Genomic DNA, 20,446 nt, shown 5'->3' on the forward strand with positions numbered 1-20,446 from the left:
TTTACGATATGCGAATCACCGCGTATGAAGACTCACGACACCATCGGGAGCGCGAGCCAACGTCTTCGTGTTTTGTTTCCCACTCGACGTCATCGTTTTACACAAGGCGTGTATCTGCTCCCGTTTCTCTAACCACGCGACGCCATCCTAGGCCCGCGCACTGGCATTGGCCGCTGACGTCACGCTCCCGCGAGAACGCTTCGCCCCGCTTCGCGAGAACGCCCACTCAGATAAACGAATCCGGCGGGTTTGAGCCTCCTATGCTCAATGTACGACAATAAAACTGCGAAGTTACAATGAAAAACTTGTAGCGTACGAACGGTACTGCGCTCGTGCTGGATACTGTCAACGTATATATACCTGTGATCACAATGAGTGCTACAGTTAAAAAAGTTGCCTATGCGTAGTTCTGAGTTTAGCTGTTAGTTGTTATTATTTATATATGAACACTTCAGCAAGAGATCTCTTTCATTAAGCAGGTTGGTCGTGGAACCGATGACATCCAATGAGGCAACCGATGACACCCCGAGGGGGAACTAAGTTAATCAGGCGCGAAGGCGCTCGCGCGCACATCGGCGTGCTTGGCAAAAGGGACGTCCCCTCGTTCATTCGACGCCACCGACGGGACGAGTAAGGCACGGCCGGCGCCAGGAGGTCCAAGGTGTTCATGAGAAAAATAACTGCGGCAACTTGGGGACACCACACCCTTACGTAATACAATTCTAAGCTTGTGAGCGAGCTAGCTTTACTTCTACATGGCTGCTACCACTGGTACTCGCGAAAAATACTTGTGAAGAATGCTGGTGGGCATATTTTTTTGCGATAGGGCCATCCCCCTGTCAACGAAGGGGTGATGCAGAAATCTGAGGGGGGGGTCAGGACATCCGGACATCCCCCCTGGATCCGCGCCTGCTTACCCCATATGTTTTACTCAAAAGAATGTTCTTGTCACCCAAAAGGTTCCACAGTAGTTTGAATGCATGGCATGCGTCAAACATTACGAAGATTTCTTCTTGTTCATCCTGTGGGTTTGGGAATGATGTCCTTAGGTTTTCAAATGTGAGCTCATGCACGCGGCACCGAAGAAGCTTCACCATTGCCACGTCGGCCATAACGCAGTCGCACACAATTGCAGTCACCTTGAGTCCACATTCTTGTATGCAGTGAACGGCTTCGAGGAGCAAGTTCTTTATAACTTCTCCTGAAAGTCCAGCGTTCAGGAAATATCCGAAGGGCATCTTCCATGGCACTGCCAACCCTACCACCATGAATACAAGTGCCTCTGTAGCAAGGGGGATGTTGTCTGCATCGTGAGGTTCCTGACCGTTTCCTACATCTACAAACCGTATCAGTCGCCCACTTGAAAGGTCCAGTTCGCATGCCTTCTTGATGCTCATTCCATCAAGAAGGATGGAGCACAGGCGCTCTCATGGTGTGTCGTTTTTGTGCTGCTCTTTGAGTGCTGTTAACACCTCAGCTGTGAAGCCAGGCCAGCCTCCAACAACTCTGAGCCACTACCGTATAGATTGCACGCTAGGCATGGCAAACAAAGAACTTTCATAGTCATATGCTCGAGGGGAGTAATAATGTAGTGTCGTGGCAATTTTTTTCATTTATATACTGTACCTCCTGCCTCGAGGCTGCTCTGTGGCATTTTTGCGCCAATTATTAAGTATTTCGACTGGCAGGTTTCCAAATTGTTCCAGTTTTGTCTGTGCCTCTTCTGTAATCAGTGACTTGTTCCTCATTTCATCAATCACGTTCTGCAGGGTACGGCTTCGCTCACTGTGTCGGTTTGTTTTTGCTTCAAGCACTTTTATTCTTTTTCTGGCTTCCTTGAGGGACCTTTCCAGCCGCTTTGCCTTGCTTCTAGGGCTTTCTTTTGAAGAGTATGTGTGGTCCAGGTGGTGAAGGGTTTTGACAGTCGGTCGATTCGGATACCCCTGGGGGGATGCACAGTTTTCACTTGTACCTAGCTCATCCCTAGCCTGCCTGCAGCCTTCTGATAGAATGCCTTGCACCTGCATCAGCATAGATTTCGCATCAGCTCACTCGTCACCTTCCTTACATTTCATGCTCACTTCTGCATGCTCGCTTGGTGTCTGAGCGTCGTTGCAGGCACTAGTGTTGGGGCCTCTTCAGCAGCAGTGTTGTCGACTGGTAGCACCTGCACGAGCTGAAAGACAGATGTTTGTCATTACACCTCTGACCTTTATGGAGAGTTGAACATTAGTAAAATAATAGCCTTACTGATGAAATCAGCAGACTGCATGGCTTGTGCATTTATTTTAAAATACTTCTATTGCATTGTTATGGGTTCACTCACACTCGTTTTAATTACGGCATCTCCTGAAACGATAGCACTCACCATGTGCATTTAGCCCCATTGTAGCCAGACTTGTACATAACCAATTGCTCATAATAAATTCTATTTTCTGGTGGTTTTGTAATTCAATAACTATTCTGTTTGCTTGGTAATGCTCGCTATATCTCAGAGACATTTTTCAGTAACCTAGTCACATGTAACCAGTTACACTAGTTTCAAAACAAACTGTAACAAGTAATTTATAATAGCATTCTCTATCTCTTAGGTGTGACTCTGAGGTGTTAAAAACTGCTAATCAATTATTCTTTGCTCAGTTAACTATATAGACTTCTGTGACATAAATGAAAGTTTTTTTGTCCATTGAACACCCATGTTTCTGTATGTCTGATAATATTGTAACTGTTTTCCTAGACTCTCATCCATCACCTGTAAATAAACACGCCTCATCCGTAACAATATACATCTATATTTGCAATTGTAATCTACAAGCAGTATTTTTAGAGCTAAACATTGTGCGACTTTATTTTAAATTACATATTTGGCCACCTTTTCAAGCAACCTGAAGATTTGCTGGTGTCCGTTCAAATTAGTCATTCAAGTCTATGTGGCTACGGAGTGAAGGGTGCTGGAAGGAGGTGCACCAAATGTTGCCTCACTCATTCAAACAGCAATTCTATGGCTCGAGAGCCATACAATAGTCTACGTCTAATGTTTATTCCGGGAATCGCCTATACACAATTTTTCAGTTTTTCACCAGCCCTACCGGGAGCACCTTATTTGAGGCCCGGCTACTATGTCATAGTGTACACTTCATAGAAGACCTAGATGCGAGCAACACAGCATTGAGCAACCAAAATCTTGTGCACAACGTGTTGGTTGATTACAACGCTGCCCATCCTTCCAGTGAACACATCGAGTGAGCTTCAAGTGTTGCTGCTGATGCCTTCACAAGAAATCCGAGGGTAGAAGACAAAAGACAATTTTAAAAAGCATATAACAATAGTGTAGTGTAGTATAGCAATATAAAAGATTGTGTTACTGAAGATCATCCACGTGTGAAGGGTTTCAGTGGACGCACTGAAACAGCGAGGCCAGCTTGTTCTTTTTAGTGTATTTTTGGAGGGAAATATTGGTAAAGTAAGATGTATTAGTTTCTGTAGTTACCTAATGTTTTTGTAGGGCAGTAATTGGTCACTGTAGGCAATTACAATTTTGATTTAATTATAATTTTGTTTTTCTGTGATGTGTAGAAGTCTGATTGCAGCACCTATAAAATCGGCCATACAAATTAGGATTTTCTACAATACTGAAGCTAATGCTTCCTTGTTTTAATGAGCTCACAACACTACAGATTAATGAGTTCAACAAATAAGCCTTCAATACAGTGGCGCACCGACGGGGGGGGATTCGGGGGTTGGAACCCCCCCTGAGGCCGACTTAACCCCCCCTTTTGTTTAACCCCTTTTCTTTCCTTACGCATTTGAGTACTGCAACTAAAATGTAAGACGCGCAATCGTCTGCACACTCGCAAGAAGCGCATTTTTTTGACAATTTCTCGAGCAGAAATCGAAATTAGTGCTGTTTAGATGGTATTGGCAAACTGTCAACCCCCCCCCTGGCAGAGATCCTGGGTGCGCTACTGCTTCAATATGTTGTTTTACAACTTACAATTTTACAATGTGCTTTAGAAATGCTCCTATTTACATGTTTGTGTTTGTAGTTGCATACTATATTAGTATGATACTTAGCCCTAGCTCTTCCTTAAGGAAATGTTTTTCTGGGGACGCATTTTGAAACGTTCCACTTCAGTGATAGTTCACCTTTCACCTTCAGGCTCTCGCTCATTGGCTGTTTCAGTAAAATTGGATGAGGTGATTGGCTTGTTGAGCCTGACCTCATTCAATTTTGCTCAACCAGCCAATCAGCGCGTGCCTGAGGGTGAAAGGCGAACTATCGCCGAAGTGGAACGTTTCAGAATACGGCCCCTGGTTGTATATATTAGCCAGAGGCCTTTTTCTTAACAGTCCTTGTATTTGAATTCCCCAACTATAAATAGTTCTTAGCTAAATTTAGTTTTCGCCTAATATTATGTTATAAAAATAACTTTTTTAAAAGTCAGATGCCATTTGACCCAGTAATCGTGATACGAAACTTCAACTCATACTGTGCACAAGAATGATTTATATCTGCCTTTTATACGCATGTTTCAAAACATCCCAAGAGCAGTATGCGCCAAAAGTGACATCACAGGAATTACAGGATCTCTGCCCTTTGAAGTTAGCCCAGTCTTCTCGTCCTGCGGGGCAGCATGTATGCAGTGAGCCAGCAATATACGCTTCTGTGCCATCACTTCTCTTGCAACCTAAGGCATCCCCCTCACTTTCTTCAGAACATGAATATGGTTCATGTGAGATGGCTGGGATGGGGTAATTGGCAGTGCGGCCTCAGTGTATGCTTCATCTTGTGATTGGCACACGCATCACTAGCTTCACATCCCACAAGGTTACACATGCTGTTCCTGTGAAGTTACCAGTCGTATGAAGACACATGTCATTTGGCATGTGTTTGCAAGTGTTCAAGTCAAAGGAACCTATAATTTTTGGTTGTGTGCCTGAGGGGTTGAAGCTTTATACCTTGGTTATTAGATTGGAATAGACATACAAAGAAAGAAAAGGGGACAAAAATTGTGTCAGTACTCTTCAGTATTCTTGATCCCATCAGGCAGTTTCTTCCCTGATAAGTTCATTCGCATGAACATAGTGAGTTCGAGACAAAAACATAATGTGAAATCGTTACTGTGAACTCGAGGGAACTGCCATGTTTTGCTAGAACATTTATATTGTGCAACATATATTCATAAATTTTACTCTTTCTTGTCAGTTTTGCTCTTCGCTGCTGCTAATAATCTTTGTGAATTTCTTTCCATGTTTCTTTAGGACCTGAGGGAGACTGACGTTTTGGGATCTGCTACACCTTTCTCTTCCCTGGTATACAGTGAAAATAAATTGAAAGTTGAAATTAAATAAACACACATACTTCTACCCTTGTGTTGTCACATCTTGGTTGAAACCAAGTCGGCACTGCCCCTTCACACAGTCGGCGTCGTTGTAGACCACCCCAAAAGTTCGATTGCTCGAAGTGGGCAGAGCACAGAGCGTGACGTCTGGTTGGAGCAAAGCCTCTCAGACCCATGGCTTGAAGCCATTTTTGCAGGAGGATGGGATTGTCAAATGGAAACCTGTTTATGCAACGCAAGAAGTGTAGAAAGTGGTCAGTCGTCATCATCACCACCAGCCTATTTATATGTACAGTGCAGGACGAGGGCCTCTCCTAGTGATTTCCAATTACCCCAGTCTTGCACTAGCTGATTCCAACTTGCGTACGCAAATTTCCTAATTTCATCACCTCACCAAATTTTCTGCCGACCTCGACTGCGCTTCCCTTCGCTTGGCACCCCATTCGGTAACTCTAATAGTCCAACAGTTATATGCCCTATGCATTACATGGCCTGCCCAGTTCCTTTTTTTCTCTCTCTTAATATCAAACGGAATATCGGCTTTCCCCATTTCCTCTCTGATCCACACTGCTCTCTTCCCGACTCTTACCATTGCACCTAACAACTTTCGTTCAGTCGCTCTTTGTGTGGTCAGTACGTAGATGCATCTTTCTGCTTTGCTACAGCACTTTGGCTTCTTGTACATGCTGCTAGCCTTAAAGCTGTTAAGTGTAGCTGCAGACATATGCTGGGTGTTTTAATAAGCTGCCAGTAATTTTTTTCTGCTGATGATGCCGAGTGCAATGGAAACACTGCTGACTGCTTGCATAAAGCATTTTGTTTGCTACATAGTTGCTCTTCTACTGACTTGACAATCAAATTTGATTGAGGGCTTCCTTACACATTACTCGTTTATGTGCTCATTGAAATAGTTGTTTCAGGACATTTGAGAACACAAACTTACTTGTGGTAGGAAAGGTTTCTGCTTCCTGGCTGTAGTCTGCTGTTGCGAAACGGGTAAGTGCAAAGCCACGACATAACAGCTGCTGGCGCGCGCTTCAGAAAAAGCGGTACGTCAACATAAAATATTGTCACGTGCAACAGAAGGCCTTCAGAGCAAGAAGTACTGCACTGGCAGAGACGAGCACTGGCCAGGAAGATGGCTGACCCCAAAAACGAAAAACCTCTTCTTCTTCTCCCCTTGCCTGAATACTGGCTCGCGCTCGCTGCAGCTCGTGACCTGTTGGCATTTTCCCCCTGTGAAAAAAATGGGCATCGTCCCAATGCTAGCGCTAGTTGACGTAGGTAGAGGGAAAGAAAAAAGAGGGAACGAACATAAATTATGCACAAGTGGAGGGTGAGGGAGAGAAAAATAAAGTACGTCATAAAGTTGAGACGCTGTCGCACTATCGTGCGAAATAAGGTTTGAGTCGTACAACGTGCACAATCTCTGAGTGGGGCCTTCGACGCTGGGGCGATATGGCACAATGCGGGAGAACCTCGTAGTTCACGTCCCTAACGCGACGCAGCACTTTGTAAGGTCCAAAGTAGCGACTGAGCAGTTTCTCGGACAACCCCTGGCAGCGCACCGGCGTCCACACCCAAACTTGATCGCCCAGGTGGTATTCCACTTGGCGATGGCGAAGATTGTAGCAGCGTGCTCCATCGTGCGAGTCATCCAGCGGGGTCTCGTATATTGGTCAACCAGCACAATGAATGGTGGTCGGCAGTAGCGCACCCAGGATCTCTGCCAGGGAGGGGTTGACAGTTTGCCAATACCATCTAAACAGCACTAATTTCGATTTCTTCACGGGAAATTGTTAAAAAAATGCGCTTTTTGCGAGAGTGCAGACTATTGCGCGTCTTACATCTTAGTTGCAGTACTCAAATGCGTAAGGAAAGGAAAGGGGTTAAACAAAAGGGGGGGAGGGTTCCAAACCCCGAATCCCCCCCCCGTCGGTGTGCCACTGGTGGTCGGTCACTACTTTGAAGGGGCGACCGTAGAGGTAAGGCCGAAACTTCATGGTCACCCATACCACTGCAATGCACTCTTTCTCTGAGGTGGAATAGTTTGCTTCTGCGCGTGAAAGAGTACGGCTGGCGTAAGCTATCACGCGCTCTGTTCCCTCTTGGTGTTGGACCAGGATGGCGCCAAGACCTACGTTGCTGGCGTCCGTATGGACTTCAGTATCAGCGTCCTGGTCAAAGTGAGCAAGAACTGGTGGTGTCTGCAAACGCTCCCGTAGCTCGGTGAAAGCCGCGTCCTGCTCTTCATTCCAGAAAAATGGTACATCTTCTCGTGTGAGGCGAGTCAGAAGTTCGGCAATCCTAGAAAAATTGGCGATGAAGTGGCGATAGTATGCGCAGAGCCCCAGAAAGCGATGGACCGCTTTCTTGTCACGGGGAACAGGAAACGAGGCTATGGCGGTGGTCTTGTCAGGGTCAGGTCGAACGCCATCCGCGCTCACAACATGGCCGAGAAACTTAAGTTCTTTATACCTGAAGTGGCATTTCTCTGGCTTCAGCATGAGGTTAGCGGCGCGGAGAGCATCCAGCACAGTTTCAGACGATTCAGGTGTTCCTCAAAGGTCGCCGAAAATACGACGAGGTCATCAAGATAAACGAGGCAAGTATGCCACTTCAAGCCGGTGAGAACAGTGTCCATCATTCTTTGGAATGTCGCAGGTGCAGAACACAAGCCGAAAGGGAGCACTTTGAATTCATACAGGCCATCCGGTGTAACAAAGGCAGTTTTCTCGCGATCTCGTTCATCAACTTCAATCTGCCAGTATCCGTTTTTCAAGTCTATAGATGAAAAATACTTGGCGCGTCGCAGTCTGTCGAGTGAATCATCGATGCAGGGCAGTGGATAAACGTCTTTTTTAGTCACGCTGTTTAGCTGCCTGTAGTCAACGCAGAAACGTAGCGTTCCGTCCTTCTTCTACACGAGGACGACCGGCGATGACCAGGGACTTTTGAAAGGCTGTATAACATCGTCTTGAAGCATCTCTTCGACTTGCGTATGTATCGCGTCCCATTCTTTGGCCGAAACTCGGTAAGGCTGTTGTTTTATGGGCGAGACATCGGTATACGTAATGATTCAGTGTTTCGTGATCGGCGTCTGACGCACCTTAGAGGACGAGGCAAAACATTCTTGGAATTGAAGCAGCAATTCGTGCAGCGCTATTTGTTGTTCCTCCGGTAGAGTCGAATTAATGTCTACTTTGCCTAGTAATGCCGTCGCAGCCCCCGGTGTCTATTGGAGAGCATTGTCCAGTGATGCCGACGTAAAACATTCAGCAATCTCTGTTATGGGGTAGGCGAGAGCGATGGCAGTGTGACGAAAAAGGTGACGGTACTCATTACTAAAATTCGTCACAAGCAGCGTAGAACGTCTGTCACGAAGCGTGACGAGGCTGCGAGCGGCGCAGAGACCTAGTGTGAGCAAGAGCGACATGTTGCCTTCAGCGACTGCCTCACCGTCCCGTAACTTGTCACACACAACATCAATGAGGAAACTCGAACGTGGGGGTAATGTGACGTTGTTGGCATAAACGCGAAACGTGCTGAGATGGCTGTATTCGGTTTTGTCTGCTGCTCTCTCTGTCGAGAAGGTCACGGTGCGCTCCTGCAGGTCGATAATAGCGCCGTATTCCCGTAGAAAGTCGATTCCCAGGATGATGTCTCGGGAACATTCGCGAAGTACAAGGCAACTGGAGAGAAACGTACGTCCACGAATGCTAACTCGGAGTGTGCATATACCAAGTGGGGTGACTACATGTCCGCCGGCAGTACGAATTTGTGTTCCGTACCAAGGCGTAACTACTTTCTTCAGGTGTATCGCTAGTTTCCGGCTCACGATCGAGTAATCAGCCCCTGTGTCCAATAACGCACTGACTTCATGGTGACCGTCGAGCACCACAGGTATATCCAAGGACAGTCGGCTTCCGAGTTCAGTTGTTGTTGTCGAATCACTGCCGGTACCTGGTCGCGTCGCTGGGAGGCCTTGCTCGCGTCGATGATCAGCGGCCTCGCTCCCGAAGGTCGCTGTCTTTAGTTTTCCCGCTAGGGCTTGGCGAACACCCCTGCGCTGCCACTGGGGAGCTCCGGGAATTTGGGGGAAATCGTCTCGGCGACGGTGACCGTGACTGCCGTCGCAAGGGCAGTGGCATGCGCTGTTGAGACAGGTATTCCTCAATGGCTCTTGGTGTTTCGCCTAATCTTGGCCTTGGAGAGTCGACGGCAAAACCCTGAAGTCCAAGGCGGCGATACGGGCATTCACGGTATACATGTCCGGCTTCGCCACAGTGATAGCACAGCGGTCGCCTGTCCGGTGTGCGCCAGACGTCCGATTTTCTTTGAAGCGGTTGGCGGTTCTCCAAGTGCTGGATCGGTTGCACTGATGGAAGTGTATCGTGAGGCGTGGGGCGCATTAAGCGCGGAGAAGCAGGAATATACCGGCTCGTAGCTTCCGCGTATGATGCGCGCCGAAGCTCCTTCGGCACAGGTGGTGTGACCTCCCTGGAAAGCGGGACTTGCAGAGCATGCTGCACCTCGTTCCTGATGAGGCTGGATATGGATCCCGCAGTAGGTTGAGGCGGGCAGTTAATTCTTTGCAGCTCGTCGCGTACCACTGATCGATGAGGTCACAGGGGGAGTCGATGTTGATGCTACCTCCGGCAGATCCCATCTGATCCATCGATGATGCGACGCTGATTTGCCAGTCGTACACTGCTGACCACTGCTGAAGCACTTTTTCCATTGTCGTGGCTTCCGTTAAGAACTCGGCCACAGTCGTCGGGGGACTCCGAACAAGGCCAGCGAAAAGCTGCTCCTTAACCCCTCGCATTAAGTGGCGGAGCTTCCCATCTTCTGCCATGTCCGGGTCAGCTCGACGAAAGAGGCGCGTCATGTCCTCAACGTACATCATCACACTTTCGTTGGGCATTTGGATGCACAACTGAATGGCCCACTCGGCGCGTTTACAGCGATCAGCATTGGCGTAACTTGCCCGCAGATGACGACAAAAGTCGCTCCACAACGAGAAGGGTTCGCGGTTCTCGTACCAGGTGCGAGCGCCATCCTCCAGGCTAAAGTACACATTCTTCAGCTTGTTCGCATCGGTCCACCCATTGAAATCAGCGACGCGTTCGAACTGAGCCAACCAGTCTTCGACGTCCTCAAGGATGGAACCATGGAAGACTTTTGGCACTTTCTGTAGCTTATAGTGAGCAGCAGTAGTAGTGCCTTCCATACCGCTTTGGTGCGTCGCTGACGTAGTCTCGGGAAGAGGTCCAAGCTCAGGGGGCAATCCTCGGACTCTTCGGCTGGCCCGGTGAACAGGTGTTGTCACTGTAGGCACAGGGCTACCAGGAGGCATGTAGGACATTTGCTGGGACTACCCCGCACCTCCACCAGTTTGTCAGGTGCAACAGAAGGCCTTCAGAGCAAGAAGTACTGCACCGGCAGAGACGAGCACTAGCCAGGAAAATGGCTGACCCCAAAAACGAAAAACCTCTTCTTCTTCTCCCCTTGCCTGAATACTGGCTTGCGCTCGCCGCAGCTCGTGACCTGGTCGCAATATAGTGAAGCATGCTCATAAGAGGCCACAAAGGTCCCAGCTAGCACTGCAGCAGATGTGTTTAAAAGTACTCGAAGACGTTCAGCAATCGTGACAGCCGATGCAGCCTTTCGAAAGAGCGAGAGAGTTCGCAAGTGCTTAGCGTCTGCGAAAAAAGTTCACTTTTCCCGCGTTCGCAGTGAGCAGGCCTCGTAGCAGACGACACTTGTAGCATTTCTCTCAAAGGCGCAACAATTTTCTCATAATACAAAATTTTTATTTCGATAAATATTTGATGAGTATTTTTTATATAAGCACATGCACGGTTGTTATTGCTGTTGTGAAACTAAATAAATAATTATTCAATGGCGCTAAATCAGGAACAGAATTGCAGAACGATGCATACCCTGGTGGTAAACCGTGCTTCACTCTCAAAGTCATACAAACTTTATACAATGTATTGTGCATTATATAAAACACAACATAAATAAAATTAAATCTTGCACGAAAATGTTTTAATACAGCTTCTTTTACTGCGCCGCAAGCAAACGCCACCAGTTTCAAGACAGAAGTCAATCCGAAGCCTGTACTTCCCATCATTCCCATGTAAGTTGAGGCGACGTTCAGGAGAGCCCCCGTAGACACTAGCGCCACTTTTCCCTCTAGGGTATTTATTTAGAAACTCTATGGCCATGCGTGTCCAGAATGGAACCTCAGGTCACGAAAGAGGACGCGGACTCTGATGTAAGCGTACGAGTCGGGATTGTGCCGATGTCACACAAACTACCGATGGTAGAAACAAAAGTATGCGCATTGGTTAAGCCTAAATTGTCGCGTTTCAATCCGTGAGCACTGTACATTTATATGCAATCACTCTGTAAAGAAATGACGGAATAGTTGTTATAACCTGCGGTGGGAAACTACTTTCCATAGTGCACTAAAGTAAGAGGCGTGGTGGCACCATAGAGAAGCTTACTTGCGTAAATTTTCGCCTGTGTACCGTATTTACTCGATTGTAACGAGTTTTTATTATTTCAAAATGAAATGTTTAATATTATACATTCTCAAACTCAAATGCACCCCTAGCGTAGACAACATAATGACAAGGCCAGTTAAGCAAATCGCCGATATTATCGCCTGTCCCCTGGCGCATATTTGTAACGCCATGCTGACCTCTGGTTCTTTTCTGATGACATGAAATTAGTCCGAGTCAGTGTGATCTACAAGGGAGGTAATAGAAATGCAAGCCAAAGATGTAATGGAAGGGAAAGTTTGCTTGGGCATGAGAAGTTCATGCGAGATGGAAGCCAAATCAAAAAAAGTTTTTCTGAAACCCCTTCTCAATGGTCTGCATCAATTATGCTACACAGACAGCCTTGCACTGAAGTTGAACTTTGTATACATACACACAAATGCAAGCTGTTGTGATAATCAGTGTGTGGCAGAAAGCTTGTTTCTTTTTGCATTCTGAACAAGATTTTCTATTTCATTTAAATTTTAAGTGAAATGCATTCCCTCCCCCTCCCATCCTTCTCTTATGAGAATAGTTTAGTGAACTTCAGTCACTCCAGGCCGTTTATGCTTTGTGTGAGTGGTAAGAGAATAAACTGAAAGCATGTAGAATGTTGCAGATGCCTCTAGTGTTCTTTATTCACAATACGTTGCAAAGCATATACATACAGCACATATGGTGAAATGACTTGCAGGATAACAGTCGGTAAGAAAAAACAAGAGAGCAGCAACTACTAAAATGAGCTGCCACTTGCGCTGCTGTCAGATGCATCAGAACTAGTTGCTGTTTCAGATGGCTGCTGTCCATTCTCATCTTCGGAGGCACTTGTCTTCACGAGGAACCTTGTAATTTCTTTCTGCCAGGGTGGAGTTGGCCGTGGGCAGTAAGGGTTGCCACCGCCATACTTATCTGAAATTTAGACAAAATTTGCATTAGTGAAGCATTGCTGTTCAAAGCACCTACTTGTGCGAGCAAGAACAGGTTGATTGTGATGTGAACAACAGCCTTGTCAGGCAGATGTACGTGGCTGAACAAAATTTTTAAACTGCCACTGTGCACACTGATAACCAAAAGATCACTATTCAGCGCAGATTCTTGCCAAATTACCTTTTCCAAAAGTGGTAAAGAGCATTTAATGCAAAAGTAACTGAATATTATGTAGGGCACTGTCTATAGTTTTCAGATGCGAAGTGGTACAACGGCAACTTTACTGAGAAGTTAACAGGGCTGCGATGCAACAAATTCCACAATCGGGCTGTTTCATATAGGCTTTGGTGTTTACAACTATGTAATACTGTAACCGGTGCCATTCACACTGCCACGAAGTCGGCGCGTCTGTTGAATATAGGCGTTAGACTGAATATATATGACGCGACTTATTAAACCATGTACTACCCAAGTTTGAGGGAAAACTGTTGGAGACAGACTGGAAAGTGTGAAGTATCCCACGAATGCAATGCTATTAGAACTAAATGGGATGAAACGCTCATAAGCAGTGATCCGTTGGACAGAGAGAGAAAAAAGGTAAAGGAAAGACAGGGAGGCTAACCAGAGGTTACCTCCGCTTGGCTACCGTGTACCGGGGGAGGGGTAAAGGGATGCGAAAGGAGAGAGAAAAAATATGTTAAAATAAAAAAAAAACGAAGGAAGTAAAAGAAAATCACACACAAAACAGAACTGTTTCTGTGGGCACCGTCACGCAGTCTGCGAAAGCGTTCTCGTGTTGCATAGTGTCAACGTTCCATCTTACGTAACACAGTGCAGAGTCACAATTTGTCACTGAGTCCGGTGTCTTAAGTAACGCAGCAGTGCCTTCGGGGCGGCTTGCGCCGTTGTTTGTGTAGGCCAGTTTCGAAGGATGTTCTTTTCTGTTATTGGGCGGTTGTGCAGTTGATCTATCATCGCTGAGAGTGCTGCTCTGCGGGTTGAAACGAGGGCACTCACAAAGAAGGTGTGCGATTGTTTCGTTGCACCCGCAGAATTCACAAAGTGGGCTATTGGCCATTCCGATAAGAAAGGAGTTTGCATTTGAAAATGCTACTCCAAGCCATAGACGGACTAGAAGCGTGCAGTCCTGTCGTGGAAGGTTGAACGGAATACGGAGCTGTAAATTAGGGTCCAGGGCATGAAGGCGTGCATTTGTGAAATCAGATAAATTCCACTGCATCAATGTTAGCTCACGCGCAAGCGCAGAACGTTTTTTCGCTGCGTTGGCTCTCGAAAGAGGAATGGCAACGCTGTTGACACCGTCATGGGCATATCAGGCCGCTGCGTCCGCTCGATCATTGCCATGTATGCCACAGTGACTAGGCAACCACTGATATATCATGCCCTTCATCAACTATGCGATGGTGTACTTGTCTGATCTCTGCGACGAGCTGCTCATGTGATCCATGGCGCAGTACTGAGAGTAAACTCTGGAGGGCTGCCTTGGAGTCGCACAAGATTGACCATGGATGGGGTGGTTCCTCCAAAATGAAATGAGCCGCACAGAGGGCTACCAGTTCAGCCGCTGTCGTTGATGAGACATGTGACGTCTTTAGCTGTATCTTGACGGATCTTGCTGGTATCATCACTGCGGCTGCTGAACTTGTAGGTGTGACTGAGCCATCGACATAAACATGTATGCGGCCACTGTGAAGTCCTAATGTGGCCTGTTTCAGGGCAAATGACGGCATGTGAGCTTTCTTCACAATTTCTGGGATGGTGAGGCGTATGTCAGGTTTGTGCAGGCACCATAACGGTGAGGATGGTCTTGATGCAGGCATGTAGTTCAATGGCAACGAGGTACGATTGGCAGCAATTATACGACTAAAAGTTGTGTGTGGCCTTTCTGTAGGTGCCCCATGATTTTATTCCCGCTGGGCAGAAATAAAAAGTGCCACGTAACCTGCTGAAATGACCGAAAATCTCGACCAGTGAGCCGGGGCTGTATTATGTAACGATTTGAAATTTTCGTTCTTTTTGGCCTGCCATCGCTCGTTTGCATGACACCAAGTTTCCGTTACCGGCCACTCGCTGTCACGGGTGATGAACGAATAGAATCGAAGGAAAAGTATTCTTTTATAACATGGCCACTGGATATGGGAGACCACAGGCAGAAACCGCGCCACATAAACGTAAGGAGCGCACCTGTATTTCATCAATGCTCATGCAACTATTACCAACATTAAACAGGGTTCATACAGGTTTCCAAGGCAAAAATTCATGGATATGCCAGGACTTTCCAGGACCTGTCGCAGGTTTTTCAAGGACTCAAAGCGGCATCCAAAGTAGGATTTCTTTACCCTAACATTTCCAAAAATAAATAGTTTTATTGCACTTGCAATAAATAAATGTATATCACAATTACAGCGGAACCTCGATGATACGAATCTCACGGTGTCACGAAAAATATTCGTATTAGCCGAAATTCGTATCATCGAAACACAATTAAAACTAGCTAAATTAAAGAATCAGAGGTGAACTCACTCAGGCACATGCACGTAAAAAGCATTTACAGTATAGATCACTTATAACGTAACCGTTTATAGTGAAGAGCTGGCTACAATGCGGCCTTTTCCGACTCCCGTTTACCCTCCCATAGAACTCCATGTATACGCATACCGCTTACAGTGCAGCCGCGTGAGACGAAATACCGGTTATTATGCGGCTTCCGCGGTAAAATCTTGCCGACAAGGGCGGTAGCGAGCACGCTTCTCAACGAGAACGCCCACCGATGGGAGAGGAGATCAACGAGGGCGATGCGGAGGAGAAGCATGAGACGTGGAGCATGAGTCCGAGGGCGATAAAATTGTCGCTGTGCGCCGTATGTGCCAGTAAAGCGCGCGGGGGATGCGCGCCTTCACGAAGAGCGAACGCACAGCGGAGAGGAAACGCGACTTCCGTGGCGCGAGAGGCCGTGGGGGTAAGGGAGGGAGGGGGGCGTGTCGACGCTGTGCTACGTCACCAAATGCGTATATTGCAACCGAGCGCAAGGGTAACTGGCGACGCAATCTCCCACGCGAAAGGAGCAAAGCGGGAAGGTAGCGCGGGAGGAAGGGGGCTTTTACTCTGCCTACAAATGCGTTCTTCTACTTTGCGCCTGTGCCGGCTGTCGGTGTTGTCGCACGCACCGTATCTTGAAAGCGATCTCCACACGGCTCTGACCTTTGTATGCGCCGTGCTTACGCCGCTCAGTTTCCGTTGAAGCGATAGAACGCACGAGCCTTCGCTTGCTGTGGCGGCCGCCGCAGCGAGCGAAGAGACAAAAGGAAAAGCACAAAAGCAACAAAAGTGCCGCCGCTTCAAACTCTTCGCGGCCAGCTGCGGCTTCCGCGCTATCCGGCGCCGCGTCCGCGCCTCCGCACCAAAAGAGCAAGGGAAAACGCGCGTGATTTCTTGCTGTTCACTTTCGCGGCCGTCGGTGGGGCGGCGTTTATTCGTATCAACCGACGCGGGTCGAAAATCGATTCGTAACAACCGTTCTCTAGCACGTTGCAAAGTAATGGGGCTCGGCCGGGACCTCAGAAAAAATTCGTATCATCCGGAAATTCGTATTAGCCGTGATCGTATCATAGAGATTCCACTGTATAATAAAAATGTCTAGCCTTGATAACTTCTCGAGATCACAACACAAAATGAATGCCTACAACAGCGGCTGAGATTTCTCCAGTACAGGCTGGGTAAAGTTCTCCAAAATTATTCAAAACATTCAGCATAGGGTTGTTGCACTAAAATAAAAAATAAATGTATATCCCAATGATGGAAATAACGTCTAGCCTTGATCACTTTGCAAGTTCACAATACCAAAAAAAGTTCACAAAACACAATGAATGCTCCCAACAGCTACTCTGACATCTCAAGTATTAACTGGCCAAGTTTACCGAACATTTCCAAACCATTCAGTGTAGTCTTGCTACACATCCATTATATAATAACAAATAAGTAGATGTATATATTGCAATTTTGTAAAAGATGTCTTGACCATTTCTCAAGTCCGCAATATTAAAAGTTATCACAACGAACACTCACAACAGCTGCTCAGGCTTCTGCAGTACATATCAGCTGGGTTGCTTCATCAAATATTTCCAAAACATTCAGCATACCGTATTTTCCGGTGTATAAGACGCGTTTTTTTTTCACAATTTTTCGCCGGTGCGTCTTATAGAACGGTTTACGTTTTGTTTGTTTTTTTCCTCGGAAGAAGTGCCGTCAAAATCGGATCCGATGTCGTGGCCACGCGAAGCGCGCTCGTTGACCTAATTGGCACAGGTTCTGTGCGTACTATCGAGGTGCAGGGTTCTCGTGATGAAGCCCCCGAGCGCCGTGCGAAAACGATGGAGCAGCAACGCAAACGGCGGTAGGCCGACCGCGAGTCGCTCTACCCCGAAGTCATCACATCTGCAGATAAGATATGGCCCGCGCCGCTGCGCAAACTACGCAGTCGCTACGAAAGTACAGACAGCCCCCCCCCCCCCCCCCCCCCTGGACTGACTTCCCGCTTTCCTCCCTTGTGCACGATTCGGCTCACGGTCGCACGCTGTCACTCGCACATACAGCATACGGCGTGCGGGGACGATGTTATCGCCCTTGGTCTTTATACGGAATATCCCGGCAACCACGACTGCAGAAATGCGCCTGGAGTGGAAAGATATGGCACCCATAATTTTGCGTGTGTCCCGCGCTTTCACGGAGCGAAACATCACTACCTTGTTTTGAGTCACTTACCGAAAGAACAGGTGCGCCTTATATACATTTTTTTTCCGTAAAAACTGCTGTTTTGAGGGGCAGTCTTATACAAAGGTGTGAATTAAAGACCGAAAATTCGCTAATGTTATTGCACTTATATTATCACAAATAATATAACAAACCTCCATCCAAAGGCACTGAGCGTCAGTGGTAAAGTTGCTCCACTTTAGCTTCACCTCACGCGCAAGAGTGGGAGAAGGCAGACTCACCGGCGAGGAGTGAAACGATAGGGTGAGGAAAGTGCGTACACAATGCCAGCTGAGCCAGCACCGAAGCGCGGTACGGGTCTCTCGCTCTGCTCCGGTTTGAAGCGGTGATGCCTTTTATTTATTATTGCGATAGCAATTATATGGACACTTCAACCGGATTTCTGCTGTCGCCATGAGGTTCCCTATAGATAAGATCTTCGCCGCGCGCCGGATGCCCGAGCGGAAGCGTGCGGGGACGCGAGCTATCACGGAGAGCGAACGCACTCAATCTCCCACGCGCAAGCAAGGAAGCGGGAAGCCAGCGCCAGAGGGAGCGGGGGCACTTCTACTCTGCCAACAACCATGCTCGTCGCTCGCTCGCATCGTCTCTTATCTCCACACGGCTCTGACCTTTATGCGCCGTGCATTCGCCGCTCAGTTTCCGTTGAAGCGATAAACCGCACGTACCTTCGCCGCTGCGGCGTATGCGCTTGCTGCCACCGTTTTGACAGTCGTTGTCTGCAGTCATTCAGTGTGATCTATTCATGTTTGTTTGTGCGCGCTCACACCACGCTTGTTCATTCAGTTAGTAATAGTCGGACCAAATTTTCCAACGCACACTACACATGCAATGCTGCCCGGATCGGCAGTGCAGCGCTACAGGTGTGTCCCTTCGCACGCGCTGCCCACGGGAAGCGCTTCTCATCAACACCACCGTTTCACACGCGCCTTCTCGTGGTCATTAAGTCTCTCTTCATGTCGGTCTACTTACGCCGCAGCACACCTGCTTCTTAATCAGCTCATGTTTACTACAATTCATATTGCTACCAAAGCCGCTCACCTTACTTCGTATGACATTGCTGTGTTGCTATCGCATTCAGTGCGTCGCAGTTAGGGCGAAACTAGCTGTGACATTTTTTTTTTTTTTTCGTGCAGTTCTGCAAAACGGAACCATGTGTGCTCGCGCAGGCGTATTGTTTTTGAAATGGGGGAGTTTGTAAGATCGACGCCGATCTATCACAGAAAGGAGGTCGCAATGTCGATATCAGAGTGCATTGCTCACGAAATTCAAGGACCTTTCAAGGAAGGAAAAAAATTCCAGGACTTTCAAGGGCCTTGAAAACGCACTTTTCAATTTCAAGGGTTTTCAAGGATTTCAAAGACCTGTAGGCACGCTGATTAAATGCCCAAAACCACTCGGCGAGAAAATATGACAGCGCTAAAACGTCCACACGACTTCTCTCGTACTCATCAACCCAGCAATGCACTGCTACGCTTTTCAGCCGCATATCGGGCCACATACCTCCTTTAGTCTTTCGAGAACTCGGTGTGCTGGAACTGGCAGCTCCGGGACTGCTCAAAGTTTTCCTGAAGGACTTCGCACCAACAGCTGCGGAAGAGATATGATACGCTGTTGTCCGAAAACCACCTTATCTGTGAACAGTGCAACCAGCTTGTTCACGGTGTTCATACTTACCTCGGCTGGCAACGTCCGCCTTCGTTCGCACCATGGCTACTGCGTTGCGTTAACGCTTGGTAATGCCTGTGAGTGGCACAAAGCCTCCCTCGAAATTTTTACCGCAGGAAAGCGCTCAACGCTGAATAGCGTTATCCCTACCGCGATCGCCCGCGCCGAAAGTAGCGCGAAACTACCGTAGCGAAACTTTGCGCGCGTTTTGACGTACAACTATTCTGCATGTTTCTTTTTTAACTTCTGTTGTAAACAAAAATTGTAACTATGAGGACTTAAAATTTCTATAGTTCATTTTAATTATAAGCAAACTTTATTAATACCTATAAATAATTATTTTAATTTACTGCAGAGCTAAGAAAGATGTCTGCTACCATTTGCATTTGCATGTCCCGAGTGCGCATGCGCTGTACCCTAGCGGCGAGCGCCGGAAACGTTTTGTACGGCGTCGGTGGTTCGTGCAGCTGACGACGCACGCGTATGCAGGATAGTCGTCGAGGACGCGAACTTATTGTCGGCGCTGTGCCGGTCGACGACGCGGTATTTGCGCTGTGTTTCGGTAGAAACTTCAGCTGTTCACAGCGATATTCGGTTAACGTCCCGTAAATCACAATATGTGCCGACACGACACCGATGCCAGTGAGAAGTCGACCTCATGCTGGCGCCAACGCTCGGCCGGCTGTAGTTGTGGTACTGTGCCAGTGGGAGACCTATATTGTCATACAAGTATGACGAAGAAGCGGCCGACGACAGCAAGTGATCGTAGTGTGATAAGCTTTCATGCCGATGACGCCGACAAAACCTGTGTGTTGATCGCCGTGCGAGCGGCCGCCGAGTGAGAACATCGCACCGACAACGTGAATATCGCCGCAAATACGCTCGTGTATGTATTTATTGACGCTCAAATTGAGTCGAAATGTGCTTCCGACGCTGATATGCATGATTTCCAGCCCTTTACAGCCCTCCGCAACAAGTTTGAGGCGGTGTCGATCTCGTTCAGGCAGCTACAGCGTACGAGTTCGTCCGCTACCGGCGGACCTGAAATATAGGATAAGAAAGTACGACGAAGGAAACTGCTTATATAGGTCCGTACTGACCTTATCGATTTGAAGTGAACCACTCTTAGCATAGTACGATGCACACACAGTGTGTGGGAAGCGGCGA

General features: G+C 47.5%; 1 protein-coding gene across 2 annotated transcripts in view; it reads right to left on the reverse strand.

Moving 5' to 3' along the window:
• The window catches only part of LOC119453100 (PCNA-associated factor-like), a 38,501-nt gene extending 19,025 nt beyond the window's left edge, over positions 1 to 19,476 (reverse strand). Inside the window, exons 1-3 of one of the 2 annotated variants that reach the window (XM_037715102.2) lie at positions 19,289 to 19,476; positions 19,115 to 19,201; positions 12,520 to 12,802 (exon numbers count right to left, since the gene is read on the reverse strand). In XM_037715102.2, the coding sequence (XP_037571030.1) occupies positions 12,627 to 12,802; positions 19,115 to 19,201; positions 19,289 to 19,322 (297 nt within the window). In that variant the 5' untranslated portion in view covers positions 19,323 to 19,476 and the 3' untranslated portion in view covers positions 12,520 to 12,626. Of the gene's footprint in view, positions 1 to 12,519; positions 12,803 to 19,114; positions 19,202 to 19,288 lie in introns of those variants that run through there. The other variant, XM_049660409.1, reaches the window with a different exon arrangement.
• Between the last annotated feature and the right edge of the window lie 970 nt (positions 19,477 to 20,446).

The sequence above is a fragment of the Dermacentor silvarum genome, chromosome 1 (genome assembly GCF_013339745.2).
Source record: "Dermacentor silvarum isolate Dsil-2018 chromosome 1, BIME_Dsil_1.4, whole genome shotgun sequence".
NCBI lineage: Eukaryota > Metazoa > Arthropoda > Arachnida > Ixodida > Ixodidae > Dermacentor > Dermacentor silvarum.